Source organism: Carcharodon carcharias, chromosome 17, assembly GCF_017639515.1.
Source record: "Carcharodon carcharias isolate sCarCar2 chromosome 17, sCarCar2.pri, whole genome shotgun sequence".
In the NCBI taxonomy this organism is placed as follows: domain Eukaryota; kingdom Metazoa; phylum Chordata; class Chondrichthyes; order Lamniformes; family Lamnidae; genus Carcharodon; species Carcharodon carcharias.
Genome location: NC_054483.1, coordinates 102,246,565 through 102,271,326, shown reverse-complemented (window position 1 = coordinate 102,271,326; position 24,762 = coordinate 102,246,565). Strand labels below are relative to the sequence as shown.

Below are 24,762 nucleotides of genomic sequence, written 5' to 3'. Positions count from 1 at the left end.
GTTCTATTGTTGTTGACATCTTTTGATGATCTGCTTCTATCACTGCTTGTTTGTCCCTACAACCACACCCCCCCTCCACTTCTCTCTCTCTCTCTCTCTCTCTCCGCCCCCCCCACACACCTTAAACCAGCTTATATTTCAACTCTTTCTTGGACTCAAACTCAAGTTCTGTCGAAGGGTCATGAGGACTCGAAACATCAACTCTTTTCTTCTCCGCCGATGCTGCCAGACCTGCTGAGTTTTTCCAGGTAATTCTGTTTTTGTTTTGGATTTCCAGCATCCGCAGTTTTTTTGTTTTTATGTTTTTTGTTTTTAAGAATATTTTATGGTAAACAAAGTTTATCTACTTAACAAACAACAAAGTAAACAAAGTCTACTTTACAGAGTCTATTTAAAAAGAACCTTGATGAACTACAGAAAACAGAATTCATGCCAGAAACTACAGACATGCAGCCGCAATCTTCTGGCGACCCCATGTAAATACTAACACACTCCCTGGTGACCCCTGTATATACTGACATACTCCCCAGGGACCCCCGTAAATACTGACACACTCTCCGGGGACCCCCTGTAAATATTGAGACACTCCCTGGGGACCCCCTGTAAATACTGACACACTCCATGGGGATCCCCTGTAAATACTGACACACTCCCTGGGGATCCCCTGTAAATACTGACACACTCATGGGACCCCATGTAAATATTGACACAGTCTCCAGAGACCACATTTAAATACTGGCACACTTCTGAGGACGCTCTGTAAATACTGAAACACTGTTGGAAACCCCTGTAAATACTGACACATTCATTGGGACACCCCCTGTATTACTGACACATTCCCGGGGACCTCTGGTAAATATTGACACACTCACAGGGATACCCTGTAATTACTTACACACTCTCCAGTGGCTATCTGTGAATACTGACACACTTGGGGGACTCCCTGTAAATACTAATACGCTTCCTGGGGTGCCCCTGTAAATGTTGACACACTACCGGGGCCCCACTGTAAAATACTGATACACACATGGGTACAACCTGTAAATAATTACAGACTCATGGGGCCCCTGTAAATACTGACCCACTCTTGGGTACACCCTCGAAATACTGACACAATCCCAGGTACTGCCTATCCTAAGCTCTGAAGGACAATATTAGTGGCCACAGAAAAGGAGGGGCTGTTGCAGCATTTTATTAGTCAACAGAGCTAATGGAGCTTACATACCAATACAGGCAAATGTTTCTGCATCTTTCCCAACACTTCCTTACCAGCCTCTTCTTTCTGCAAGTCCTTTCCAGAGGGAATCCGTACGGATCATGCGCTCAATTAGCTTCTTCCAGAGCATCCCATTGCAGCTGACCCGGAGCCATCCTTTAGACACCTGCTCTGCTGCCCACAGCCACTGTGCGCCCAGGTATGACAGAATGTTCTCTGCAATGTGTTCCAGCCCCCTCGCTGCCAGCCAAAAGCAGAAAACGAGACAATCAAATATCATTTCGATCCACTGACCCTGCTTGCTGCCTGTCACCACATCCCACCTCCCCACCCTACTCCCACAACCAGTGGGCACGTGCTAGTTCACTGAACAAGGGGCCACTGTCCACATGTCCACATCGAGAGTATCGCAGAATGTCTGATTCTGCCTGTGCACACTTTCTGCACCAATGGGATAGCTACACGGGGTGGAATTTAAACCATCCTTCGAAGCAAATTTGGTGGCGAGGTAGGAATTTAATTGGGCTAGAGGGTGGTGGGAAGGGTTCCCTCCACCTTCCTACCTCTTCCCCGATTAAGCTCGGGGTGGGAAGGCTCATAGGTGACTTCCTGCCCTGCTGTCAATGGAGGCCCTTAAGTGGGTAATTAATGCCCACTTAAGGGCCTCATCCCAACCAGCAAGTGGGGGACTCGTCACGTGAGAAACCCAAAAAGCAAACCTTGTCAGGGTTGCTTGCGGGCCCCCAGGAGCTGTCCCTTGTTCAAAGGCACTCAGTGATTGAGGGACCCAACATTGGAAAGAGGAGGGGCCTACTGACAGTCAACCCGCTGCACTTTCTGCCTACCCACCCACCCCTCTCCCCTGCGACCCCCATCCCACAACCTCTTCCTGCCATCGATCACCTGTGTCCTGGGTCCCTCGGCGACTCTGTGCCTTGGGTGGGTGCATTACCAGCAGCAACCATCTTCTCCCCAGTGGCGCTGCTGAGCATTGATTGGCCAGCAGTTCTTGGGAATGGGGAGTGTGGGATTTCTGCCCTGGGTCCTTGATCCCGGGGGAGGCCTGCCCAGTTAGGTGGCTGATTAGCATTTAATTCAAGGGGCCTTCCTGAAAGGAGGTGAAGCAGGGCTCTTGCTAGCTTTCCAACCAGTGAGACTACCATTGCCTACATTAAGTTCTGCCCCTTCATTCCATAACCCTTACTACACTTAATCTCAGGGCTAAAATTTTCAATTCATCCCCAATCTCATCAGTTTTTCCAGATTTCCACCACTGTTTGTGTGAAGAAATGCTTCCTGACATCATCCCTGAACAGGCTTTAATTTTAAGGTCTGCCCCCTTGTTCTGGACTCCCATGAACCCAGCACTCCCCACTGCAGAAGATAGTTTCTCTCCATTGACCCTATCAAATCCTTTAATCATCTTCAACTCCTCAGCTAGATCACCCCTTAATCTGATAAAATTGACAGTACCCTTTCATTATGACCAATAGTGCAATGATTATGTTACTGGAGTAGTAACCCAGAGGCCTGGATAATAATCCAGCAGGATGGGTGGGGGGTGGGTGGGGGTGGTGGTGCGGGGGTGGGGGGTGGGGGCGGGGGGGTCACATCCCACAGAGGCAATTTGAGAATTTGAATTTAGTTCTTGAAAACCTGGAAATTAAAAAATCAGTAACAGTAAAAGCGACCAAGAAGCTTTCCAATTGTTAAAAAGCTCATCTGCTTCACTAATGTTCTTTGGAGAAGGAGGCCTGTTGTCCTTATTCAGGTTTGGATCTATTGGCGACTCCAGACCTGCACCAATATGGTTGAGGCTTAAATACTCTCTGAAATGGCCTAGCAGGGCAGTTCAGGGAGGGAATGAAAGAGTTTGGGGCTTAGATGGTTGAAGGCTCAGACACCAATGATGGGCGAAGGAAGTGGGTTGTTGAACAAGGGACCAGAGTTGCACGGCATAGAATTTGCTGATCTGGAACAGCACTGATGAATGCTGCTGTACACAGATTCTCTCAGATCCGCACTGAATCCCTGTACTCTCTCTGTCTTCAGTCGCTTCTTATTTACACATGGCAAACTTTGAAGACCTGTCCTTCAGCAGTTGTCCAGGGTGAATGTCTGCCTCTACACTTCCATTCAAATTATTTGCAGCGGTAACACATTCATTCAGGATTACACAGTTCCTCTAGTGGGCTGGCCTGACCTTGTCTCTAAGAGACAAGTAGGATGCCCATTTTATTCCATTCCTTAGTCCACTGAAATGCTGATGATTCGTGGGATTGAGTCAAATGTGAAGGATTTTTACAGAGCACTGGTACTCTCCCACTACTTTAGTTGTGTCAACACTGCTCCTACAGCAGCAATGTTGGATTTTTTAAAGATGTTATAAGGTGATGCTGTGGTTATTCGCTGTGCTACCCAACCTGGCCACACATCAGAGTGAAACAGGGATTGAGTGAGTTAGTGCCAATTACAGAGCACATTCCCTGTATCTGTTCCATCCAGCAAGACCTGGACAATATCCAGGCTTGGGTTGACAAGTGGCAAGTAACATTCATGCCACACAAATGCCAAGCAATGACCATCTCCAACAAGAGAGAATCCAACCATCGCCCCTTGATGTTCAATGGCATTATCATTACTGAATCCTCCACTATGAACATCCTGGGGGTTACCATTGACCAGAAACAGAACTAGACTAGCCATATAAATACTGTGGCTACTAGAGCAGGTCAGAGGCTAGGAATCCTGTGGTGAGTAATCACCTTCTGACTCCCCAAAGCCTGTCCACCATCTACAAGGCACAAGTCAGGGGTGTGATGGAATACTCCCCACTTGCCTGATGAGTGCAGCTCCCACAACACTCAAGAAGCTTGACACCATCCAGGACAAAGCAGCCCACTTGATTGACACCCCTTCCACAAACATTCACTCCCTCCACCACTGATGCACAGTAGCAGCAGTGTGCACCATCTACAAGATGCACTGCAGGAATTAGCCAAGGTTCCTTAGACAGCACCTTCCAAACCCATGACCATTACCATCTAGAAGGACAAGGGCATCAGATAGATGGGATTACCACCACCTGGAAGTTCCCCTCCAAGTCACTCACCATTCGGACTTGGAAATATATCGCTGTTCCTTCACTGTCGCTGGGTTAAAATCCTGGAACTCCCTCCCTAACAGCACTGTAGGTGTACCTACACCATATGGACTGCAGCAGTTCAAGAAGGCAGCTCATTACCACCTTCTCAAAGGCAGCTGAGGATCGGCAATAAATGCTGGCCCAGCCAGCGCAGCCCACATCCCATGAATGAATAAAAAAGAGGGACAACATGCATAGTATCGCTGAAAAAAGAGACATGATGTCAAAGCTTTTTGTCTTGCACTCATCAGGACAGACACAAGAATATCAAATTTCAAATCAATTTAATATTGTAGAGAAAAGGATGCTGATTGGTTGGCAAGTCAACTCTGATTGGTTGAGGTGTTGCCACTGAGAATGCATCAGGGAATTATTGTCCCTCACGCTTTTGTTTAATTCAAAAAGGCGTAATGCCTAGCGAGGTTCTTTTTGCCTGCAGAGGATGGGTCCCTATGTATGAGTATACATAGCTTCTAGCAAGTGTAAGTGAGCTACACTGTAAGTCTAACATAATCTTAAATTGGTTGTTAGAGCAATTCTTAGCACTTTTGAGTTTGTTCAGCAAGTGCTGTCTAATTGTGGAATCACATTTAACGTTAGACATTGTGTTCTGAGTTTTACAAGCATGGGCAGTATAAATTGTGGCTCCCTTTGAAATTTGGCATTCTTGCATCTGTCCTGATGAGTGCAAGATGGAAAGTTTCAACAGCGTGTTTCTTTTTTTCAGCAATGCTCAAGTTCTGTACCACCCAGCGACTATTTAACATACCCACTTTTGATAGGTAGAATCATGGGATGACACAGCAGAGAAAGAGGCCATTCAGCAAATCATGTCTGTGCTGCCTCTTTGACAGAACTATCTATTTAATCCCAATCACCTGCTCTTTCATCATAGCTCTCCATTTTTTCCCTTCAAGCATTTATCTAATTCTCTATTGAAAGTTACTGCTGAATCTGCTTCCACTGCCTTTGAGGCAGCGAATTCCAAACGAAAACAATTTGCTGCATAAAAAAAAGTTTCCTCCTGTTGCCTCTGGTTCCTTTGCCGATTAAGTTAAATCTGTGTCCTTTGGTTACCACCTTTTCTGCTACTGGAAACAGTTTCTCCTTATTTACTCTATCAAAACCCTCCATGACCTTCAACAACTCTATCCAATCTCCTCTTAACCTTCTCTGCTTGAAGGAGAACAATCCCAGCTTCTCCAGTCTCTCCACATGAACTGAAGTCCCTCGTCCCTGATAGTATTTTGATAAATCTCATCTGCACCCTCTTAAATACCTTGATGTCCTTCCTAAACTGTGTGCCCAGATTTAAACACAGTTCTCCAGCTGGAGCTGAACCAGGGCATTATGAAGATTCAGCATTTCTTTCTTGCTTTTGTATTCCGTGCCTCTATTAATAAAGCCCAGAATCCCATGAGCTTATTAGAATTATATAGCATTTAGTATAGAAAGAAAATCACAATGAGAACACTCCAGTGTAAGATGGAAATAAGAATGAGGGATGTGTGCAAGAGAGACGTGAAGTGAGAGGGACTGAGGATGAGTTTGAGAGTGAGAGAGCAAGAGGGAGATGAAGTGAGAGGGATTGAGGGTGAGTTTGAGAGTGAGAGAGCAAGAGAGAGGTGAAGTGAGAGGGACTGAGGGTGAGTTTGAGAGTGAGAGAGCAAGAGGGAGGTGAAGTGAGAGGGACTGAGGGTGAGTTTGAGAGTGAGAGAACAAGAGGGAGATGAAGTGAGAGGGACTGAGGGTGAGTTTGAGAGTGAGAGAGCAAGAGGGAGGTGAAGTGAGAGGGACTGAGGGTGAGTTTGAGAGTGTGAGAGCAAGAGGGAGTTGAAGTGAGAGGGACTGAGGGTGAGTTTGAGAGCGAGAGAGCAAGAGAGAGGTGAAGTGAGAGGGACTGAGGGTGAGTTTGAGAGTGAGAGAGCAAGAGGGAGGTGAAGTGAGAGGGATTGAGGGTGAAGTTGAGAGTGAGAGAGCAAGAGGGAGGTGAAGTGAGAGGGACTGAAGGTGAGTTTGAGAGTGAGAGAACAAGAGGGAGATGAAGTGAGAGGGACTGAGGGTGAGTTTGAGAGTGAGAGAACAAGAGAAGTAGAGTGAGAGTGGGAAAGTGGGAGAGAGAAAGGAGAGTGAGTGTGACAGTGCCAGTGTGAGAGAGAAAGTTGGAGTGAGAGGAAAATAAAAAGAGAGAAAAGAGAATAGATTTGGTTTCAGCTGGGTTGGAGTCTCATTTTCAGAGCTTAAAGGACATTGTTCCAACATGTCATCCAGGGTCTCTCCTTTCTGCTAAAGCAGCTACCTTTCCAAGAATTACAAACTGGGCAGATTTCTTGCCAAAGAATGAGAATAAGCCACAAAAGAAGCCTGTCAGAGATCTGGTGCCTCACGAGCTAAATTTTCAACTATCTGCATCAGGGAGGACCCTCACGAGAGACTTAAGTGAATAACTAAAGAGTTTACAAGAGTTTATAGAACCCGTGGCTTTCTATAAATTCATTTGATTTTGATTGTTAAATCACATTTCAGAAATTGTAGAGCCGAAAATGAATAGTTATTCTGTAGACCTAGTTCTGGCTTGATGCAAACACTCCCTCCCAGTCAGAAATAGCTCTTACAGGGAGGGCTACGGGGACAGTATTGACTGTCATGTGACTGCTTTGTAAAACAGAGATGCATTGTGAGTAGAACGGAGGCATACCCATCATAAACAAAAGACCAGCTCTATTACTGAGGAGTCTGCGTTCAGATGCAGGGCTTCAATGAGTGGGACAGGGTCAGGGAGAAGTATATCGGGGAAGTTTACTAGTCACAGGCGGTCATGCAGAAGTTACCTTTGGATTTAGAGATCAAGTTCCATGGGATCATTCAGCCCAGATTTCCAATAGTAGGGAGACTGCTGAAGGGAGACCCAATGTAACACATGCCTCAACTCAACTCCAACAGGTAATCCTCTGTCAGAACTCACCAATCCCGCCATGTATCCTAGCTCCCAACCCAGCCACGAACCCAAGCTACAAGCCAAGAGCCCCAGCCCCCAGCCATGAACCCCAGCCCCCAACTTCCAGTCCCCAGTCCCAGCCACAAACCCGAGCCACAAGCCCCTAACCCCCTGATTTGAACTTCAGTCACCTGATTGGCGTTTCTATGACCCTGGGCTTCTCACTGGGAGTGACTCTGGCTCTGTTTCAGGATATTTCCACAGCACTAGATCATCTATATAACAGTAGAGGAACACCCATTTTAAGTTTTGATATTATTATCCAGTTTGTGATACAGCTTGCACTCTGCATCAATACATGACCAAAAATCAACAGTAAACCTATTGCACAACACAATAATAAACACTGATGTCAACACATTGAGAATCGGGGGAATAAAGTGAGTGACACACTACTCGGGCATTATAGTGAGAGAGAGAGTGACATAGAGTGTGAGTGAGAGGGAGAGAGAGTGGGAGAGTGATAGAAAGTGAGTGGTGGAGACAGTGAGAGAGAGACGGGGGAGAGAGAGAGAGATTGAGAAACGGAGAGAGAGAGAGAGACGGGGAGAGAGAGAGAGAGAGTGAGAGACAGGGAGAGAGAGAGGGAGACGGAGAGAGAGAGAGAGAGAGACGGGGAGAGAGAGAGAGAGAGAGAGAGAGATGGGGGGAGAGAGAGAGAGAGAGACGGGGAGAGAGAGAGAGAGTGAGGGAGAGAGAGAGAGAGATGGGGAGAGAGAGAGAGATGGGGAGAGAGAGAGAAAGAGAGAGAGACGGGGAGAGAAAGAGAGAGAGAGAGACGGGGAGAGAGAGAGAGAGGGGGAGAGGGGGAGAGAGAGAGAGATGGGGGGAGAGAGAAAGAGAGAGAGACAGGGAGAGAGAGAGAGAAAGAGAAAGAGAGCCTGTGGGGAGAGAGAGAGAGAGACGGGGGAGAGAGAGAGGGAGAGAGAGAGAGAGAGAGGGGCAGAGATTGTGAGTGAGAAAGAGAGTGAGTTAGAAGTGTTTCTAACCAGAGCTGCCCTAGGAGTGTTTGATGGGGATAGTGTAGAACAGGCTTGTCCAACCTGTTCACATCCGGGTCGATGTTTCAAATTTTTTCTCACTCAAGGAGCCGATAAGTAAATTTTAGAAAGATAAGGTTTGGCGCAACATTAAACTGAAATTATAAAAAAAAGTGGAGGTGTGAAAAAAAACTTACTGAGCGAAAAAAACAATGGGCGGGATTTTCCAACCCTGCTCACTGCCGGGACTATCCAGTCCTGCCGAGAGTCAATGGGTTTTTGGCTGGGCTGCCGAATCTCCCATGGTGGGTTCTGCCACGATGGGGCTGGAAAATCCAGCCAATGTCAAAGAAATGGACTAATAATTTTTAAAGATGAGTAATCGTGATAGGGTGAGAGTGCGTGTGTCCGGTTCACTCCTAGTCTCAGGGTGTTCACTCACTCACCTTCACCCACGATGGTGTGGAGGGTCAGGGGGAGGGTGAGGGTAAATGAGAACCCTGAGACTGGGTGTGAATCAGACTTACACACACACATTCACCCCACTCCCTCCCTGTCTCACACATACACCCCTCCCTTCCCCCTCCCCCTTCACACACCATCCTCCTCACACAATCTTGCTCTGCTCTCCCCCTCACTCTCCCCCTTCCCATCACACTCTAGCTCCCCCCTCACACTACCCCCTCCCCTTCACACTCTCCCACTGCCCTTCACACTGCCCCATTTCTCCCTCACTCTACTTCCTCTATCTTCCCCTCCCCCTCACTCTCTCCCTCACACTTCCCCACCCCCTTCACTCTTCCCCTTCCCTCACTCCCCACTCTCCCCTTCAACCATTCTGCTCATCACTCTCCCCTCTCTCCCCCTTCCCGGCAATCTCCTCCTCCCTTTACCCCTTCCTTCTCACTCTTTCCTGTTCACTCTCCCCCTCCACCTCACTCCCTCTCTCCCCTACATGTCACTCCCTTTCCTCCTCACTCTCTCCCTCCCCCTCACCCCTCACTCTTTCTCTCCCCCTCAATCTCTCTCTCTGTCTCCCCCTCACTCTCTCTCCGCCTCCCCTTCACTCTCTCTCCGCCTTCCCCTCACTCTCTCTCTCCGTCTCCCCCTCACTCTGTCTCTCCGCCTCCCCCTCGCTCTCTCTGTCTCCCCCTCACTCTCTCTCCGCCTCCCCTTCACTCTCTCTCCGCCTTCCCCTCACTCTCTCTCTCCGTCTCCCCCTCACTCTGTCTCTCCGCCTCCCCCTCGCTCTCTCTGCCTCCCCTCGCTCTCTCTCCGCCTCCCCTCCCTCTCTCTCTCCGCCTCTCCCTCGCTCTCTTTCCGCCTCCCCCTCGCTCTTTCTCCGTCTCCCCCTCGCTCTCTCTCCGCCTCCCCTCCCTCTCTCTTTCCGCCTCCCCCTCCATCTCCCTCTCCCTGTTCCCCCTCACTCATTCTCCACCTCGCCCTCTCTCCCCCTCCCCCTCACACTCTCTCTCTCTCTCTCCTTCTCACTCTCTCTCTCTCTCTCTCTACCCCCCCTCACTCTCTCCACAGTCTCCACACACACACTCAGGTGGGCAACCACCCTCTGCCTTTCCTGGCCCCCACCCCTGCCCATTTCCGGCCCCCCACCCGCCCTTTTCTGGCCCCCCCTTCCCTTTCCCGGCCACTCCCCCTTCACCTTTCCTGGGGCCCCCACCTTGGGCATTCACAGCACCCCCCCCCCACCCCCCACCTTTCCCGGAACCCACCCATCCCCCACCCCCAACCCCGCCCCGGGCCTCTGCCGGACCCCACTTTTTCCCACCCTCCCCCCTCCGGCCTCTCTCGGACACCCCCCCCATTCCCGCCTCTTCCCTGCCCCTTTCCTAGGGCCTCCCCTTTCCTGGCCACACGCCCCCTTCCCCCTCCCCTACCCCTTCCTCCCCGTACTCCTTTACTGTCCGCCCCGCGTCCCCCTCCTCCTTTTACTGGCCGCCTCCCATTTCCCCCGGCCCCCCCTTTCCCAGATGCAACCCCGCCCCCCGCCCCCCACGCCCCCCCGCCTTCCCAGCTACCCCCACCCCCTCAACCACCACTTTACCAGCTCCCCCCCACATTTTCCCGGCCGCACTCCCTTTCCCAGCCCTCCCCTGCCCCCTTACCCCACAACCCCCGCAACTGGCCTAACCCGGCCAACCCCCTATCCCTCCTCCCTTTCCCCCCTCTTTCTCCTCCACCCTCTTCCCCACCCCGTATCTACCCTGAGAAATGAAGGAGTACGGGTATCTCAGAGGGCTGTAGGGCTGTTGAAGGTTATGGAGATAGGGAGGAACACAAGGGCTGTGGAGAGATTTTAAAATGAAAACATTCCCAGGCCTGGAGCTAATGTTGGTCTTTGAACAAAGGGGGTGATAAGTGAATTGTGATTTGCTGCAGCAGAGTTTTGGGTGAGCTCAAGTTCACGCGGAGCAGAAGATGTGAAACCGACCAGGAATGCGTTGGAATAGTCAGGTTCAGAGGGAACAAAGGCATCGATGATGGTTCCAGCAGAGCAGGTGAGCTGAGGCAGGTCTGGAGATGGTGTTACAGAGGTGGAAATGGGTCGTCTTGTTGCTGGAATGGATATGTGGTTAAATATGACAACCGGGCTGCCTGGTTCAGCCTCAGGTGCTTTCCAGGGAGATGGATGGAGCCAGTGGTGAGGCAACAGGATGTTTGTGGCGGGGACCGAAAGCAATGGTTTTGGTCTTCCTTATATTTCTTTGGAGGGAATCCCTGCTCATCCAGTATTGGATGCTGGATAAGCAGTGTGACAAATAAGAGACAGCGGGATGCCAAGAGACGTGATAGTGAGGTAGAGTTGGGTGTCACTGGTGTACATTTGAAGTGGATGGACGAATGATACATCTGAAGCCTCGAACATGTGAGCCAAACTGTGGTTCACCTTTGTTACTCACCACTGTGTATTTCCACAGCATATAGCTCTCTGAGGGCCTCTGATGGCAGAACCCCGGTACTTCAACAACAACAACAAATCTCATTTGTATAGCAACTCTCATGTTGTAAGATGCTCCAAGGTGCTTCACAGGAGAATAATCAGAGCAAATTTGGCACTGAGCACATTAGACGATATTATTAAATAATGTCTTAAAGGAGGCGAGAGAGAAAGAGAGAGGAAGCAGTTTAGGGTGGGAATTCCAGAGCTTAGGACCAAGGCGGCTGAAGGTATGACTGACTAAGGCAGAGTGATTAAAATCAGAGATGTTCGTGCGGACAGAATTGGAGAATTGTAGGGCTGGAGGCAATTTCAGAGACAGGGAGGAGCGATCCAAGGAGGGATTTGAACACAAGGATGAAGCAAGATAGTTTAAATGCCGGAGAACCTGAATGCTTCAAAGTCATACATTTGAGGAACAATAATCACTCAAAATATCTTCTTGATTCTTGATGAGTATAAAAACATCTACCTGGCAGAGCAGTGACAAAATCTCTTTGCAGCATTGGTGTCAGGTAGCAGTTAACGTGTCCGTGTTGGTGATGACACATTCGGGAGATCAGAATCTGCACAAACTCCACCTGGTCGGATTCAGACCACTGCTCAAAATACTTCACGCACATCTCCTTTTCCTTCTCATAATTGGCCGACAGCTTCCTCTGTTTGGGAACCGTTGTGTTGGATGTACCATTGGATAGTCCTGTCTGAAAGAAAGATGTAATAAAACCATTCACACACACCTGGGAATTACAATATACTAGTGAATCAAAAAGTTTGAGCTGGTTCATATATGGAATAAAGACAGTTAAAGCAAAATTAGATCAAAGGCTTCCATAATTAAAATTATATGCTTAACTTTACAAGGATAACTGTGACTCAGTGGGTAGCACTCTTGTCTTAGAGTTAGAAGGTTGCGGGTTTAAACCCCATTCCCAGGACTTAAGAACAAAATCTAGGCGGACATACCAGTTCACTCGATTAATTCCTGGGATGAAGGGGTTGCCTCATGAGGGAAAGTTGGGCATATACCCACTGGAGTTTAGAAGAATAAGAGGTGATCTTACTGAAACATATAAGATCCTGAGGGAATTTGACAGGGTGGATGCTGAGAGGATGTTTCCCCTTATGGAAGGGACCAGAACTAGGGGAAAACAGGAGGCAGGGTCATTGCCTTTAATTATGTTGAACTTGTATAAGACTCTTGTTTGGCATCAGCTGGAGTATTGCATCCAGTTCTGGGCACCGCACTTTAGGAAACATGTGAAGGCATTGGTGAGAGTGCATATAAGATTCAAGAGAATGATTCCAGGGATGAGGAACTTCAGTTGTTATGATAGATTGGAGAAGTTGGGACTGTTTTCCCTTGGACAAGAGAAGGCTGGGTGGAGATTTGATAAAGGTATTCAAAATCATGAGGGGCCTGGACAGAGTAGATAGGGAGAAACTGTTCCCACTCATGAATGGGAACAAGAGGGCACAGATTTAAAGTAATTTGCATAAGAAGCAAAAGCGACACGAGGAAAATCTTTTTCATGCAGCAAGTAGTTAAGGTCTGGAATGTATTCCCTGAGAATGTGACGGAGGCAGGTTCAATTTAGACATTAAAAAGTGAATTAGGCTGTTATCTGAAAAGGAAGAATGTGCAGGGTTACGGGGAGAAGGCATGAGAATGGCACTGAGGGAATTGCACATTCAGAGAGCTGGTGCAGACACGATGGGCCGAAAGGCCTCCTTCAGAACTGTAGCAATTCTGTGATTCATTGAATATTTTTAGGACTGAGTCAGATAGATTCTTGATTGATAACAGTGTCAAAGGGAATAGGTAAGACAGGAAGGTGGATTAAGGCCACAATCAGATCAGCCATGATCTTAACAAATGGCAGAGAGGCTTGATGGGGCTGAATGGCCTACTTCTGCTCCTAATTTGTATGTTCATATGTTCATAGTGCAGTTCTGAGAAAATGCTGCTGAGTTGAGTGTGACATCTTTCAGATGATATACAAAACTGTTTGGTATCTTAGGTGATTGTAATAGGTTTCATGACAGTATTTTGAAGGAATACAGGGAATATTTCACCTGGCCAATACTCAACTCTCAACCAACATCATTAGACAAATTATCTGGGCCTTATCATATTGCTGTTTGTGGGAGCTTGCTGTGCCTATATCGGCTACTGCATTTCCTATATTACAATAATGGCTACACTTCATAATGTACTTCATTGGCTGTGAAGAACTTTGGGACATGGAAGGCACTATGGAAATGCAAGTCTTTTCCTAAAATTCTTAAACATGGTGAAGCATATTGCTGACACATGTGACTTGTGCAAAACTCAATAACATCAATCAATCCCTCATTACTTTCAAATTAACGAGAAGATGCTTCATGAGGAAGGATGGTTCACTGATTCCATGTGCAGGATCCATAGTCCTGGAGTGCAAGTACAAACAATCCTTCTGGGTGCCACAATGTTCTACATCATGGAGACTAAAGCTCCAGTGATTGTAGGTCTACTGGCATGTCATGACCATGCACCAGTGACAATCCATGGAATCGGTCAGACATCACACAGCAGATCAACCTCAGAAACTACTCCTATCACCTCAGTTCACACCAAACATCGAAATATCCAGAATGTTTTGACAAATTTGGCAGTTTCAAGGGGGCTGCAATTACACTTGGAGGAGAATGCAAGTCTGTCAACTGATCCAGTACATTTTGTGTAATGTAAATGCCAGCAGTTACAAGAAGAAACGTAAAAGATTCTACACTACAGGAACTGTGGAAATCATCACTGAAGGATGGCATGATTCAATTCAGCATGCCCACGAACATGCAGACCATTTTGGCCTTATCGGGATGAGCTAGGCATCCCCCAGGGAATCATTTTTAAAGGCAGGCAGGTCATCATACTGGAATCTTTGTGACCTAATATTCTTCAACAACTTCATTACTCACACATGGGCATAGATCAGACGAGAAGACTGACAAGAGGGACAATCTATTGGCCGGGTATGAACAATGACATTGAAGTCGTCGTCAAGGAATGCAACATCAAGAGCATATGCAAATCAGTATAGAGAACCACTGATTCCACATAAAGTTCCTAGCCATCCTTGGTCCAAAATGGCAGCCGACCTCTTTCATGTCCATGGCACTGACTTCATCGTTATTGTCAACTACTTTACCAAGTATCCCATCATTTGACAATGGCACAATATGTCGAGTACAACTGTTGCACACACTCTAAGTGCTATTTTCAGTTTATTCTGTATGCCCAGAAAGATCATTATGAATAACGGTCCTAATTTATTGGTAAGCCATTTCAGGATGTGTGAGAGAAGTGAAATATCGATCACACCACTTTTTCTCCTCCTTCCCCTAGATCTAATGGCCTGGCTGAACAAATGATTTGCGTGGTGAAATCCCTAATTCTCAAATGTAGATAGACTAAGCAAGATCTACACATTGCAATGTTACATGAGAGTGCAACTATTCCATCACTGGCAGAGCTCATGTTTGGCAGACCAGTACACACCAATTTATCTACTCTTACCCGTTCTACTCTCTCAGGAACTGAAGAACACTTTTAAAACTACAAGATAAGATGACCTATGCACACGATAAAAATGCAGCTACAGAAATGTCGAGTTTACAGTTGGGACAACAAATTCGCATCCACAGAAGGTACGTGGCAACCAGTTGAGGTGACAGGGATTTATTCAGAACCAAGGTCCTAAGAAGTCATTACACACAAAGGCACAACAGTGAGGCATAACCAAGGACAAATCAGATCCATTCCTGCTCCTCATATTGTGCAGTCTTATCGCATCAAGGACTGGATCCCAAATGCAACCAACATCCAAGGAACAACATCCAAGAATGACAATCCCATAGGTCACTGTGACCAATTAAAGAAACCTCCAGAAATGGTTACCATTCCAAGATCTGGGCATACCAGTAGATTACCTCTATGCTTTACAGACTCATAGATTCCTCAGTTCTATGCAATTATGTAATGATGACTAAACATGAATACGTAATGTAAATAGCTATCCTTCTTTAGAAGGGGGGGGGGAATTATATTTAAAAAAAGGGGGATGTTGTAATATGCCTTTAAGGGATATCAGCATGACAGCACCAGAAGGGAAGTGTGTCATGTGATCCAGTCTTAGTTTCACTTTTGCCTTTGAGCAGAGCACACACAGCTCTGTTGCTGATGTCTTTGAGCTTTCTATCTATGTATAATAAGGTGTATTAGTATTGGTAAGTTTTTTAGCAGGTTCAAATAATGGAAAGGCAGGGCTGTTCCAACCTCAAAAGTGCAAATCCTGTGCAATGTTGGAACTCCAGGTCGCTTCCCGTGTCCTGGATAACCATTTGTGAAGAAAGTGTCATCAGCTGCAGCAGTCTGAGCACCAGGTTTTGGAACTTGAGCAGTAGTTGATAGCACTGTGGTGCTTCCATGAGGCTGAGAATTATGTGACTAGCACCTTTTAGGTGGTCAAAAAGGAACAGGCAGGTAGTACAGGAGTGCCCTGATTGCACCCCACTCTATAACCAGTACTCAGCCCTGAATACTAATGAAAGTGATGGTGCATCTGGGGAGTGCAGTCAAGGCCAAGTCCATGGCACCCTGGGTGGCTCAGCTGCACAGGAGGATACAAGAAAGTGTAGACGAGCATAGTGATATGTGATTCGATAGTCAGGGGGACAGATAGCGTTTCTGTGGCCACAGACATGAATCCAGGATGGTTTGTTGCCTTCCTGAAGCCAGGGTCAAGGTGTCACTGAGCAGCTGCAGAGCACCCTGGGGTCAGGGGGGGTGCGGTTAACAGCCAGCAGTCATTGTCCACATTGGTACAAATGACATAGGTAGAAAGAAGGATGTGGTCCTACAGGCAGAATTTGGGAAATATGTAGAAAATTAGCAAGATGGACCTCAAAAGTAGTAATCTCCAGATTAGTCCCAGTGCCATGTGCAAGTGAGTACAGAAATAGGAAGATGAGACAGATCAATGCGTGACTGGAAAGATGGTGTAGGAGGGAAGAACACTGGGAATGGCTCTGGGGAAGATTGGATCTGTACAAGGTGGACAGGTTGCACCTGAACAGAGCCGGGACTGAGTTCCTTGCAGGGTGTTTTGCTAGTGTTGGGGAGGGTTTAAACTTACTTGGCAGAGGTGTGACAAACATAAGAAAATATCATTAATATCAGGAGAGGTATACTAGGGTGCACAAAATACTGGGAGAGACAAATAGCTCTAAAACAGAGAATAGTAAGTTAATGGGGTCAGAGTAAGGGAGAAAGTAATAGAGTTTAAATCAGGGTTACTGTGCACTTATGGGAATGCACGGAGTGTGGTAAATAAGATAGGTGAGTTAAAGGCACAGATTGCCATGTGGAATTACTATGTTGTAGCTATAACAGAGACCTGGCTCAACGAAGGGCAGGACTGGGTGTTAGATATTCCTAGATACAAAGTGTTCAGGAAAAATAGGAAAGGGGAAAAAAAGGAGGGGTGGTAGTATTAAGGAGGACATTGCTGTGCTAAAGAGAGAGGATATCCCAGAGGCATTGAGGACAGAATCAATTTGTCTAGAGCTAAGGAACAAAAATAGTACAATTATATTGCTTGGTGTAGTCTATAGGCCACCAACTAGTGGGAAGGATGTAGAGCAAGTAAAAATCTGCAAGGAAATTACAGAGAGGTGCAAAAGTTATAGAGTAGTTATAATGGGGAACTTTAATAATCCAGATATAGACTGGAATAGCATTAGTGTAAAGAGCAGAGACGAGCAAGAGTTCCTAGAGTATGTTCAGGAGAATTTTCTATAGCAGTAAGTGTCAAGTCCAATGAGAAAGGAGGCATTGCTAGACCTGGTTCTTGGGAATGAAGTGGGCCAAGTAGATCAAGTGTCAGTGGGAGAACATTTAGGGGACAGTGATTACTGTATCATAAGGTTTAGGGTGACTATTGAAAAGGATAATGAACAATCTAGAGTAAGAAAAATTAGCTGGGGGAAAGCCAACTTTAATGGGGTAAGAATGGATCTGGGCTGAAATAACTGTAGCCAAAGGTTGGCAGGAAAAATGGTCACTGATCAATGGGCTACCTTCAATGAAGAGATTCTTCGGGCACAGTCAAGGTATATTCCCTCAAAATGGAAAGGTAGGGCAAAAAAATCCAGAGCTCCGTGGATGACAAAGGAGGTAGAAATTAAGAGAAAGAACAGGTGTATATGACAGATGTCAGTAGAAAATACAATTGAGAACCAGGCTGAATACAGAAGATTCAGAGGGAAGGTGAAAAAGCAAATTAAAGAAGCAAAGAAAGAGTATGAAAATAGACTGGCAGCTAACGTAAAGGGGAATCCCAAAGTCTTCCATAGGCATATAAATAGTAAAAGGGTGATAAAAGGAGGAGTAGGGCTGATTAGGGACCAAAAAGGTGATTTACACATGTAGGCAGGGGGGGCATAGCTGAGGAATTAAATGAATATTTTGCATCCGTCTTTACCAATGAAGGAGGTGCTATCCAGGCCATGGTGAAAGAGGAGGAAATTCAGTCATGAGAAGGGTTTAAAATTAATAAGGAGGATGTATTGGATAGGCTGTCTGTATTTAAAATGGACAAGGCACTGGGACCGGATGAGATGCATCCAAGGATACGGATGGAAGTGAGTGTAGAAATTGTGGAGGCACTGGCCATAATTTTTCAGTCTTTCTTAGATTCAAGGGTGGTGCCAGAGGACTGGAGAATTGCAAACATCTCGGCCTTGTTCAAAAAAGGGTGTAAAGATTGAAATCAACAATTGATCTAGCATCAAATACCATTTGTGGAAGAAAGTTCCAACCTTCTATCACCCTTTGTTTATAGTAATGTTTCCTAATTTACTCCTGAAAACCTGTCTCTAATTTTTAGACAATGTTTATTTTTTATAAATGTTCAATGAACTTCACTTCTACACCAAACGTTAATTATTGAATGGATGCCCAAAATTCAGTATTTCATGTAGAGTTCAGATTTAGTGAACTAACTGAAGTTGACTGGGCTGGTGAGTACAGCATTTGATCATTTCCTAAAATAAGATGTACTGGGAGAGGTTAATCGTGACAGTATCTCATGGTACAAAAAGAAAATAACGCAGGGGCCTGAACTCTGAAATAAAAACAGAAAATGATGGGAACACTCAGTAGGTCTGGCAGCATCTGTGAAGAGCGAAACAGAGTTAACGTTTCAGTTTGATGACCTCCATCAGAATGTATCTCACAGTGATGCTTAGAATGGATGTCAGAGGTTATTTGGGGATCATCGCCCTTTTACCTCTGGCCTTTCACATAATGGACCCACCAATGATGCGTTGATGGGATCCCAAGATAAGAAGAGAAAAATAATTTGCAGTTATATAATTTTATGATGCTATTGAACAGCTAAACCGCTTCACATTAATTACAATTCGGATGCAGTGATTGCTTATGTGATGGCCATTTTGTACATATGTTTCCTACATTACAACAGTAACTACACTTCAAAAAGTACAGCATCAGCTAGCACTTTGAGCTGTCTCATGGCTGTGACAAGCGCTATGTAAATGCAAGTCTTTTTTTCTTTTTTCAAAAAGACCCCATAAACAGTACCTCAACTCTAATTACCCACCTATGCTCCATGTCTCAATACTCTCAAAAACCTATCAAGCTCAATACTTAAAACTCTATTTGACGTACAGAATCCACAGCCTGTCTGGGGGGAGAATTGCAGATTTCCACCACCCTTTGAATAAAAAAAGTACTTTCTGATTTCATTCCTGAATGATCTGGCTCTAATTTTAAGGCTCTACCTCCTCGTTAAGACTCGACTCCCCTCTTGGCCCACCAGAAGTAAATAGTTTCTCTTTATCTATCTTGTTATATCACTTTATCTTTTTAAGCTCTGCAATCAGATCATCCCTCAATCTACTAAATTCAGTCAAAAGGAATCATTGATTTGGATTAATGCAATTGGGTTGACTGTTCCTGGAGCAGGAAGAGGAGATGATCAGGGTTCCTGCTCCTGATTGCTGTCAAGTAACTCCATGGGAAAAAGTGTGGACATCAGCTGAGAATAGACTGTGATGCCACCACTGCCTGTGAACACTCACTGCCTAGGGTGATGCATAGCTGATGGGTAAGCTAACAGAAGGCTTCTTGTACCCATCGAACTGTAATGGCCAGTGATCCAGACCATGGGGGATGGGGAAGCAGTTGGGGAGGTGGGTGAAATTCAAGGGAGCATCAAAAGGAAAATGCCAACATCAATCATAGAAAGGTACAACACAGAAGGAGGTCATTCAGCCCATCATGCCTGTGCTAGTTATTTGAAAGAGCAATCTAATTAACTGCATGCCCCCCTGTTCTTTTCCCACAGCCCTGCAATTTTTCCTTTTCAAGTATTTATCCAATTCCCTTTGAAAGTTACTATTGAGTCTGCTTTCACTGCCCTTTCAGGCAGCGCATTATAGATCTCAACAGCTCACTGCATTATAAAATTTTTATCTCCCCGTTTATTTTGCCACTTACCTTAAATCTGTATCCTCTGGTTACCAACCCTCCTGGCAATGGAAACAATTTCTCCCTGTCCTCTGATTACGACACCTGCCTTCAATTACTGCCATTATTTCCTGTGACTACCTGGAAATACTCACACCTCCTGTGGTAAGGATTGAGGGGAAGAAATGAAATGAATGTATATTAATTTACTCTATAAAACCCTTCATTATATTGAATTTTCCTTTAGCCCCTCAGCTCTAAGGAGAACTAGTTTCTCCAGTCTCCCCACATAACTGAAGTCCCTAATCCCTTGGTATCATTCTGTTAAATCCCCTCCACACCCTCTGCAAGGCCATAACATGAATATATGTTACTGTATGTGTAAATGTGTTGCATCCAGTCTTTATCCAACACAGGCCAAATGTTTCACTGCTTTTACAAATGCAGAAACAATCTTCAAACAAAATGGTATGGAGGAGGCATTGGCCTGACCTGAAATTAACAAGCACCTTCTAATTTGCAATTAAACTCTGACTTCACCTAGACTTTGCAGCCTTAGCAGCAGAATGCTACATCAGCCATTACATGGTATATTTCTTCTTTCCTTATAAAATGTGTGTGTGACTTAATGGCGAGCAACGCCAGGGGAGAACCAGCTTTTACATGTATAGACATATATAAAAATAAATAGACTCGCAACAGTTTTATGAAGCAGCTTTGTGTCCTCCTGAGCCCTCCCAGTCCAGCGAGACATGCCTCAGCTCTGTCCCTGCAGGAATGCATATTCATACAACAACCTTAAGGGCACTTGAGGATGTCAAAGCACATCTCTTAATGGTCGAAGTAAAATAAAAAACTATCCTTCAAAATGACTCCCGACCTGACTTGCTTGCCTTCATTCAAGGCGCTTGGTAAGTAACTTTAGTAAAGTGGGTTGAATCTGTATTAATGGCATGTTAGCCATAATGAGGTTTAAATCCAGCCCTCTGGTACGATTCCCCATTAGAATCTCTCACAGTAAAACGTTTAATGAATTATTCGCCCATCAAAAAACTCCATGACAGCACTAATTACGAGTCAATTTCCCTCTGCTAGGGTAAAATATGACGCTGGGGTTGCTCAGGGAGTGCGAAATGTCTCTTAATTTTCACGGAGAGGCTGCCAAACTCACTGCCATTTCATTTCTCAAAGCTCCCAAGCAAGATTTAACTTTCTCATTTACTTAATTATTGTACAAGACATCATTTCCAAGGACCCAGCTCTGCTGTGCTAACTTGTGTGCAGGTGATGAATGACTGCAGTGAAAACTTAATAACTTCAGCCCCTGGCAAACCACAAGATAAATACGAGGGGAACAGGCGGTGCAAGATCTCGTAGTGAGTGATGCTTCTATTGTTTGGTAAACAGGATCCAATCCACCAGCAATCACTGGGCTGCTTGACATTTACTCATTGCTTTCAAAGGCCATGCTACAGTTCCGTGACGTCACATGAAGTTTAACCTCTAGTGGGAGACTCCATTACGATCTTGATATACAGAGGCAGACTTCTTCAAAAATACTGCCCACTATGTTGTATCAGAATGATGAGTGTGTTACCCACAGACAGTGCTGGGACACTCAGTCCTGTTATACACATATAGTCAGTGCTGGGACGCGCAGTCCAGTTACACAAACAGGCCGGAATCTTCCAGTCCCCCCCTGCAATGACTTGGTGGGCGGGGGAACTTAATTTGGCGTGAGGCCAACGATCAGTTTCCCGTCTATGGGATGAACTTTTGCAAATTAAGTTCTCAGGACTTTAAAGGTGGGTCAAGCAGCCCGACGAATAGTGTCGGGAAGTCCTATGGCATGTATACGCCCAGCTCGCCAGAATTAAGTGCCCCCCTCCAAATTAAGTTCTCTGCCAGCGACTGCATTTAATGGCTGCATATAACTGGCACGCACCTGGCAAGGTAGACTTCTTCCTGGATGTCGAAGTTAGGAGCCACTACTTTGGACTTCTTGGAAACTGCTCAGAAATATCTGCCTTTTGATTGAGATCAGGTGCCGGTAGGTCAAGCTACGCAAAGGCTAAGCAGGGGAGGCAGGCTAAGAGGGGAGGGTCAGGATGCTGGTGATCAGGGGCCAGTGTGATGGCTAGCATTAGCCCGAAAGCGGGTATATCACAGGCAGTGTGGCTTCCTACAGATGAGGGAAAGGCAATACCAGATGTGCCTTAGAACGTCCCAGAATGTGGTTACTCACACATGTCAGCTTCTCCATGAACCTGTGCCCCAAGGTCTTGGAGTCAATCCCATGCTGCTGGCATTGAAGGTCACCACTGCCCCAAGCATCTTTGCCAGTGGCTCCTTCCAGGGTCCACTGGGGACCTGTGTGGCATCTCCCAGTCAGTGACACACAAGTGCATCCGGGAGGTGACAGGTGCCCTATTCGGGAGAGCACACCAATCTGTCGAATTCAGCTTGGACCCCAAGAGCCAGGCAGCCAGGGCGTTGGATTTTGCAGCAATCACAGGATTCCCATAAGTGCATGGGGCTATTGACTATACATGTGGCATTGAGAGCCCCCTGGTATCTACCAGTCACATTCATCAACAAGAATGGTTTCCATCCTTTGAACTTTCAGCAGAGTTGTGATCACACAAGACAAATCCTGTATGTTTCTGCTCAGTTCCCAGGGAGCTCTCATGGTGCCTACATTCTGAACCATTACCAGCTGCCACAAGTTTTTGAAGCATCTCAGCGATTGCAGGGCTGGCTCCTTGGGGACAAGGGATAACCCCACAAGACCTGGCTGATGATATCAATTTGCTGTCCGTAGACTGCCACTGAGGAGAACCATAAAGCCACACATGCCTCCCCCTGGGCCACCACTGAGCGTTCGACAGGCCTCTTAAGGATGAGGTTCAGATGTTTGGACCATTCAGACGGGACTCTCCAATATTCCCCACAGAGAGTGTCCTGGACCATCATTATCTGCAGTGCACTGCACAATCTCATGCTACAATGGGGGAATGTCTCCTCTGATAAGGAGGATGGGGAAGGCGATGGTGATGATGAGGGCCAGGATTTCATGAAGGCACATGCAGAGGCCATTGCAAGGATACAACATGGCAGATAGGCCCATGACAATCTGATAGCTAACAGATTCCAGGCAGAGTAAGCTGCCAAACGTATCCTTTACTACTTGGTTTTCTATCCTCTGCTGGCTGGCAGGCTGCAGCTCCTTTTTCATAATCAACATTATATTCTCATGTACCTTGATTAATGGTAACTGAATTAAATTGCACTACTTAACGTCTGCCCTGCTGATGCTGTTGATCCTTTGCATGTGCCAAACTGTGCTGATATACAGATCTTGCACCAAATGCGTGCATCAGAACCTGCACAATTCTCCATTCCCCCGTGACCTCAGGCACCTGTAAGCAGAAATAAAATGTTTCCCATGCCTGCACATCCATATGTATGGCACATTGAAAGCAACATGATTTCTTATCTTGGCAGGGAGGCACTCATGTCACCCTCAGACCTGCTCCCAACGGGGGGTAGACCTTGCAGACAGCACTTTCAGGAAAAATCAGATACATGGGTGCACAGGGAAGAACAGTATGAGAAGACCATTTGGTCCCCGAGATTGCTCCTCCATGAACCTTGATCAGGGAAGTTCTTGTAGCTGGTCCCCGATTGCCAATCACCCACAGTAACCCTTATCCCTTGACATCTTTATCATCATGAAAACTGTTGATGTAACTTTGGCATCCGGACAATGCCTCAATGAGGTGATGAGGACCAACCACTCATGTCCCTCCTATTGCAGACAGTGCTACACATCTCAGTCCTAGATAGCCTTAGTATTACTGCAAGACTTGGTCTGTCATTCTGGACACCCCCCGCTAGGTTAAACATCTTTCCTGCATGGACCCTGTAGAGCCTTGTAAGAGCCTTGATGCTTCACACAAAGAGACTCAGTCCACTGAACAGTCCACCACACAGACCCAATCTACTCGCTCTCACCTCTTGGGATAATGCTCTGGTCCTTTACATATGATTCGAATTAGGAGTAGTAGATCATTCGGCCCCTTGAGACTGCTCTGCCATTAAATAAGATCATGTTACTTTAGTTGCAATCCGTTAATTCAAGGTCTAATTCTATGCTTAATAAGGAGATGAGCAGGCCAAACAATTCTCTATGTGAGGTCTCACAAAGGCTGCAGTCAACTGCACACACACCTCCTTATTCCTACATTCAATCCCTCTTGCAGTCAAGGCCAAATTGCCCATTGCCTCCTTATTTGCAGCCCTTCACCTGCATGTTAGCTCAGTATTACATTTGAACAAGGACAGCCAGGAATGATTGGACTTGCACACCACGTCATTCTCATAATATCTAGGGAAGTCCCTGGTTTTCCATTCTTCAGACCACTATGGAGAGCTTCACTCTTTAAACCATCACACTGCATCGACAGTGTTCCTTGCCACTCCCCGTGGGGACACTTTACATCCACCTCACATCTCACATCAGGGCAACAGCAGCAGGAGATGCAATGACTTTGCTGAATACTTTGCGCAGATATCATTCTCAGAGCTCAGAACCTGGTGAGCCACAAGTAATGGATTGCATGATGCATGTCCAGCAGGCCGCTTACTCACAAATGATGGCCAGCTCTTAAGCATCCTCAAGTTAGAATGTTCAGCAATCACAATGTTGATAATGTGAGAGAAGTGACTGTATAGGAGGACATTATTGGACTCTGATGGGGGACCAAGTTCCAGGCCCTTAGATGCCTGCGACCATTGAAGCAACTCGCAGCAAGATGAGAATCCAGGGCACTTCCAAACAGTGCAAGTGAACTCAGTGATGTAACACACACAGAGTCATTGCTGGGACACTCAGTCCTGTTACACACACACACAGTCAGTGCTGGGACACTCAGTCC

At 46.3% G+C, this 24,762-nt stretch overlaps 1 protein-coding gene across 1 annotated transcript in view; it reads right to left on the bottom strand.

Annotated features, from left to right (window-relative positions):
- Positions 1-24,762, bottom strand: part of LOC121289691 (beta-TrCP-like) — a 218,268-nt gene that overhangs the window by 37,608 nt on the left and 155,898 nt on the right. Inside the window, exons 4-5 of the mRNA XM_041209316.1 lie at positions 11,768-11,999; positions 1,270-1,456 (exon numbers count right to left, since the gene is read on the bottom strand). Of these exons, the coding sequence (XP_041065250.1) occupies positions 1,270-1,456; positions 11,768-11,999 (419 nt within the window). The remainder of the gene's footprint in view (positions 1-1,269; positions 1,457-11,767; positions 12,000-24,762) is intronic.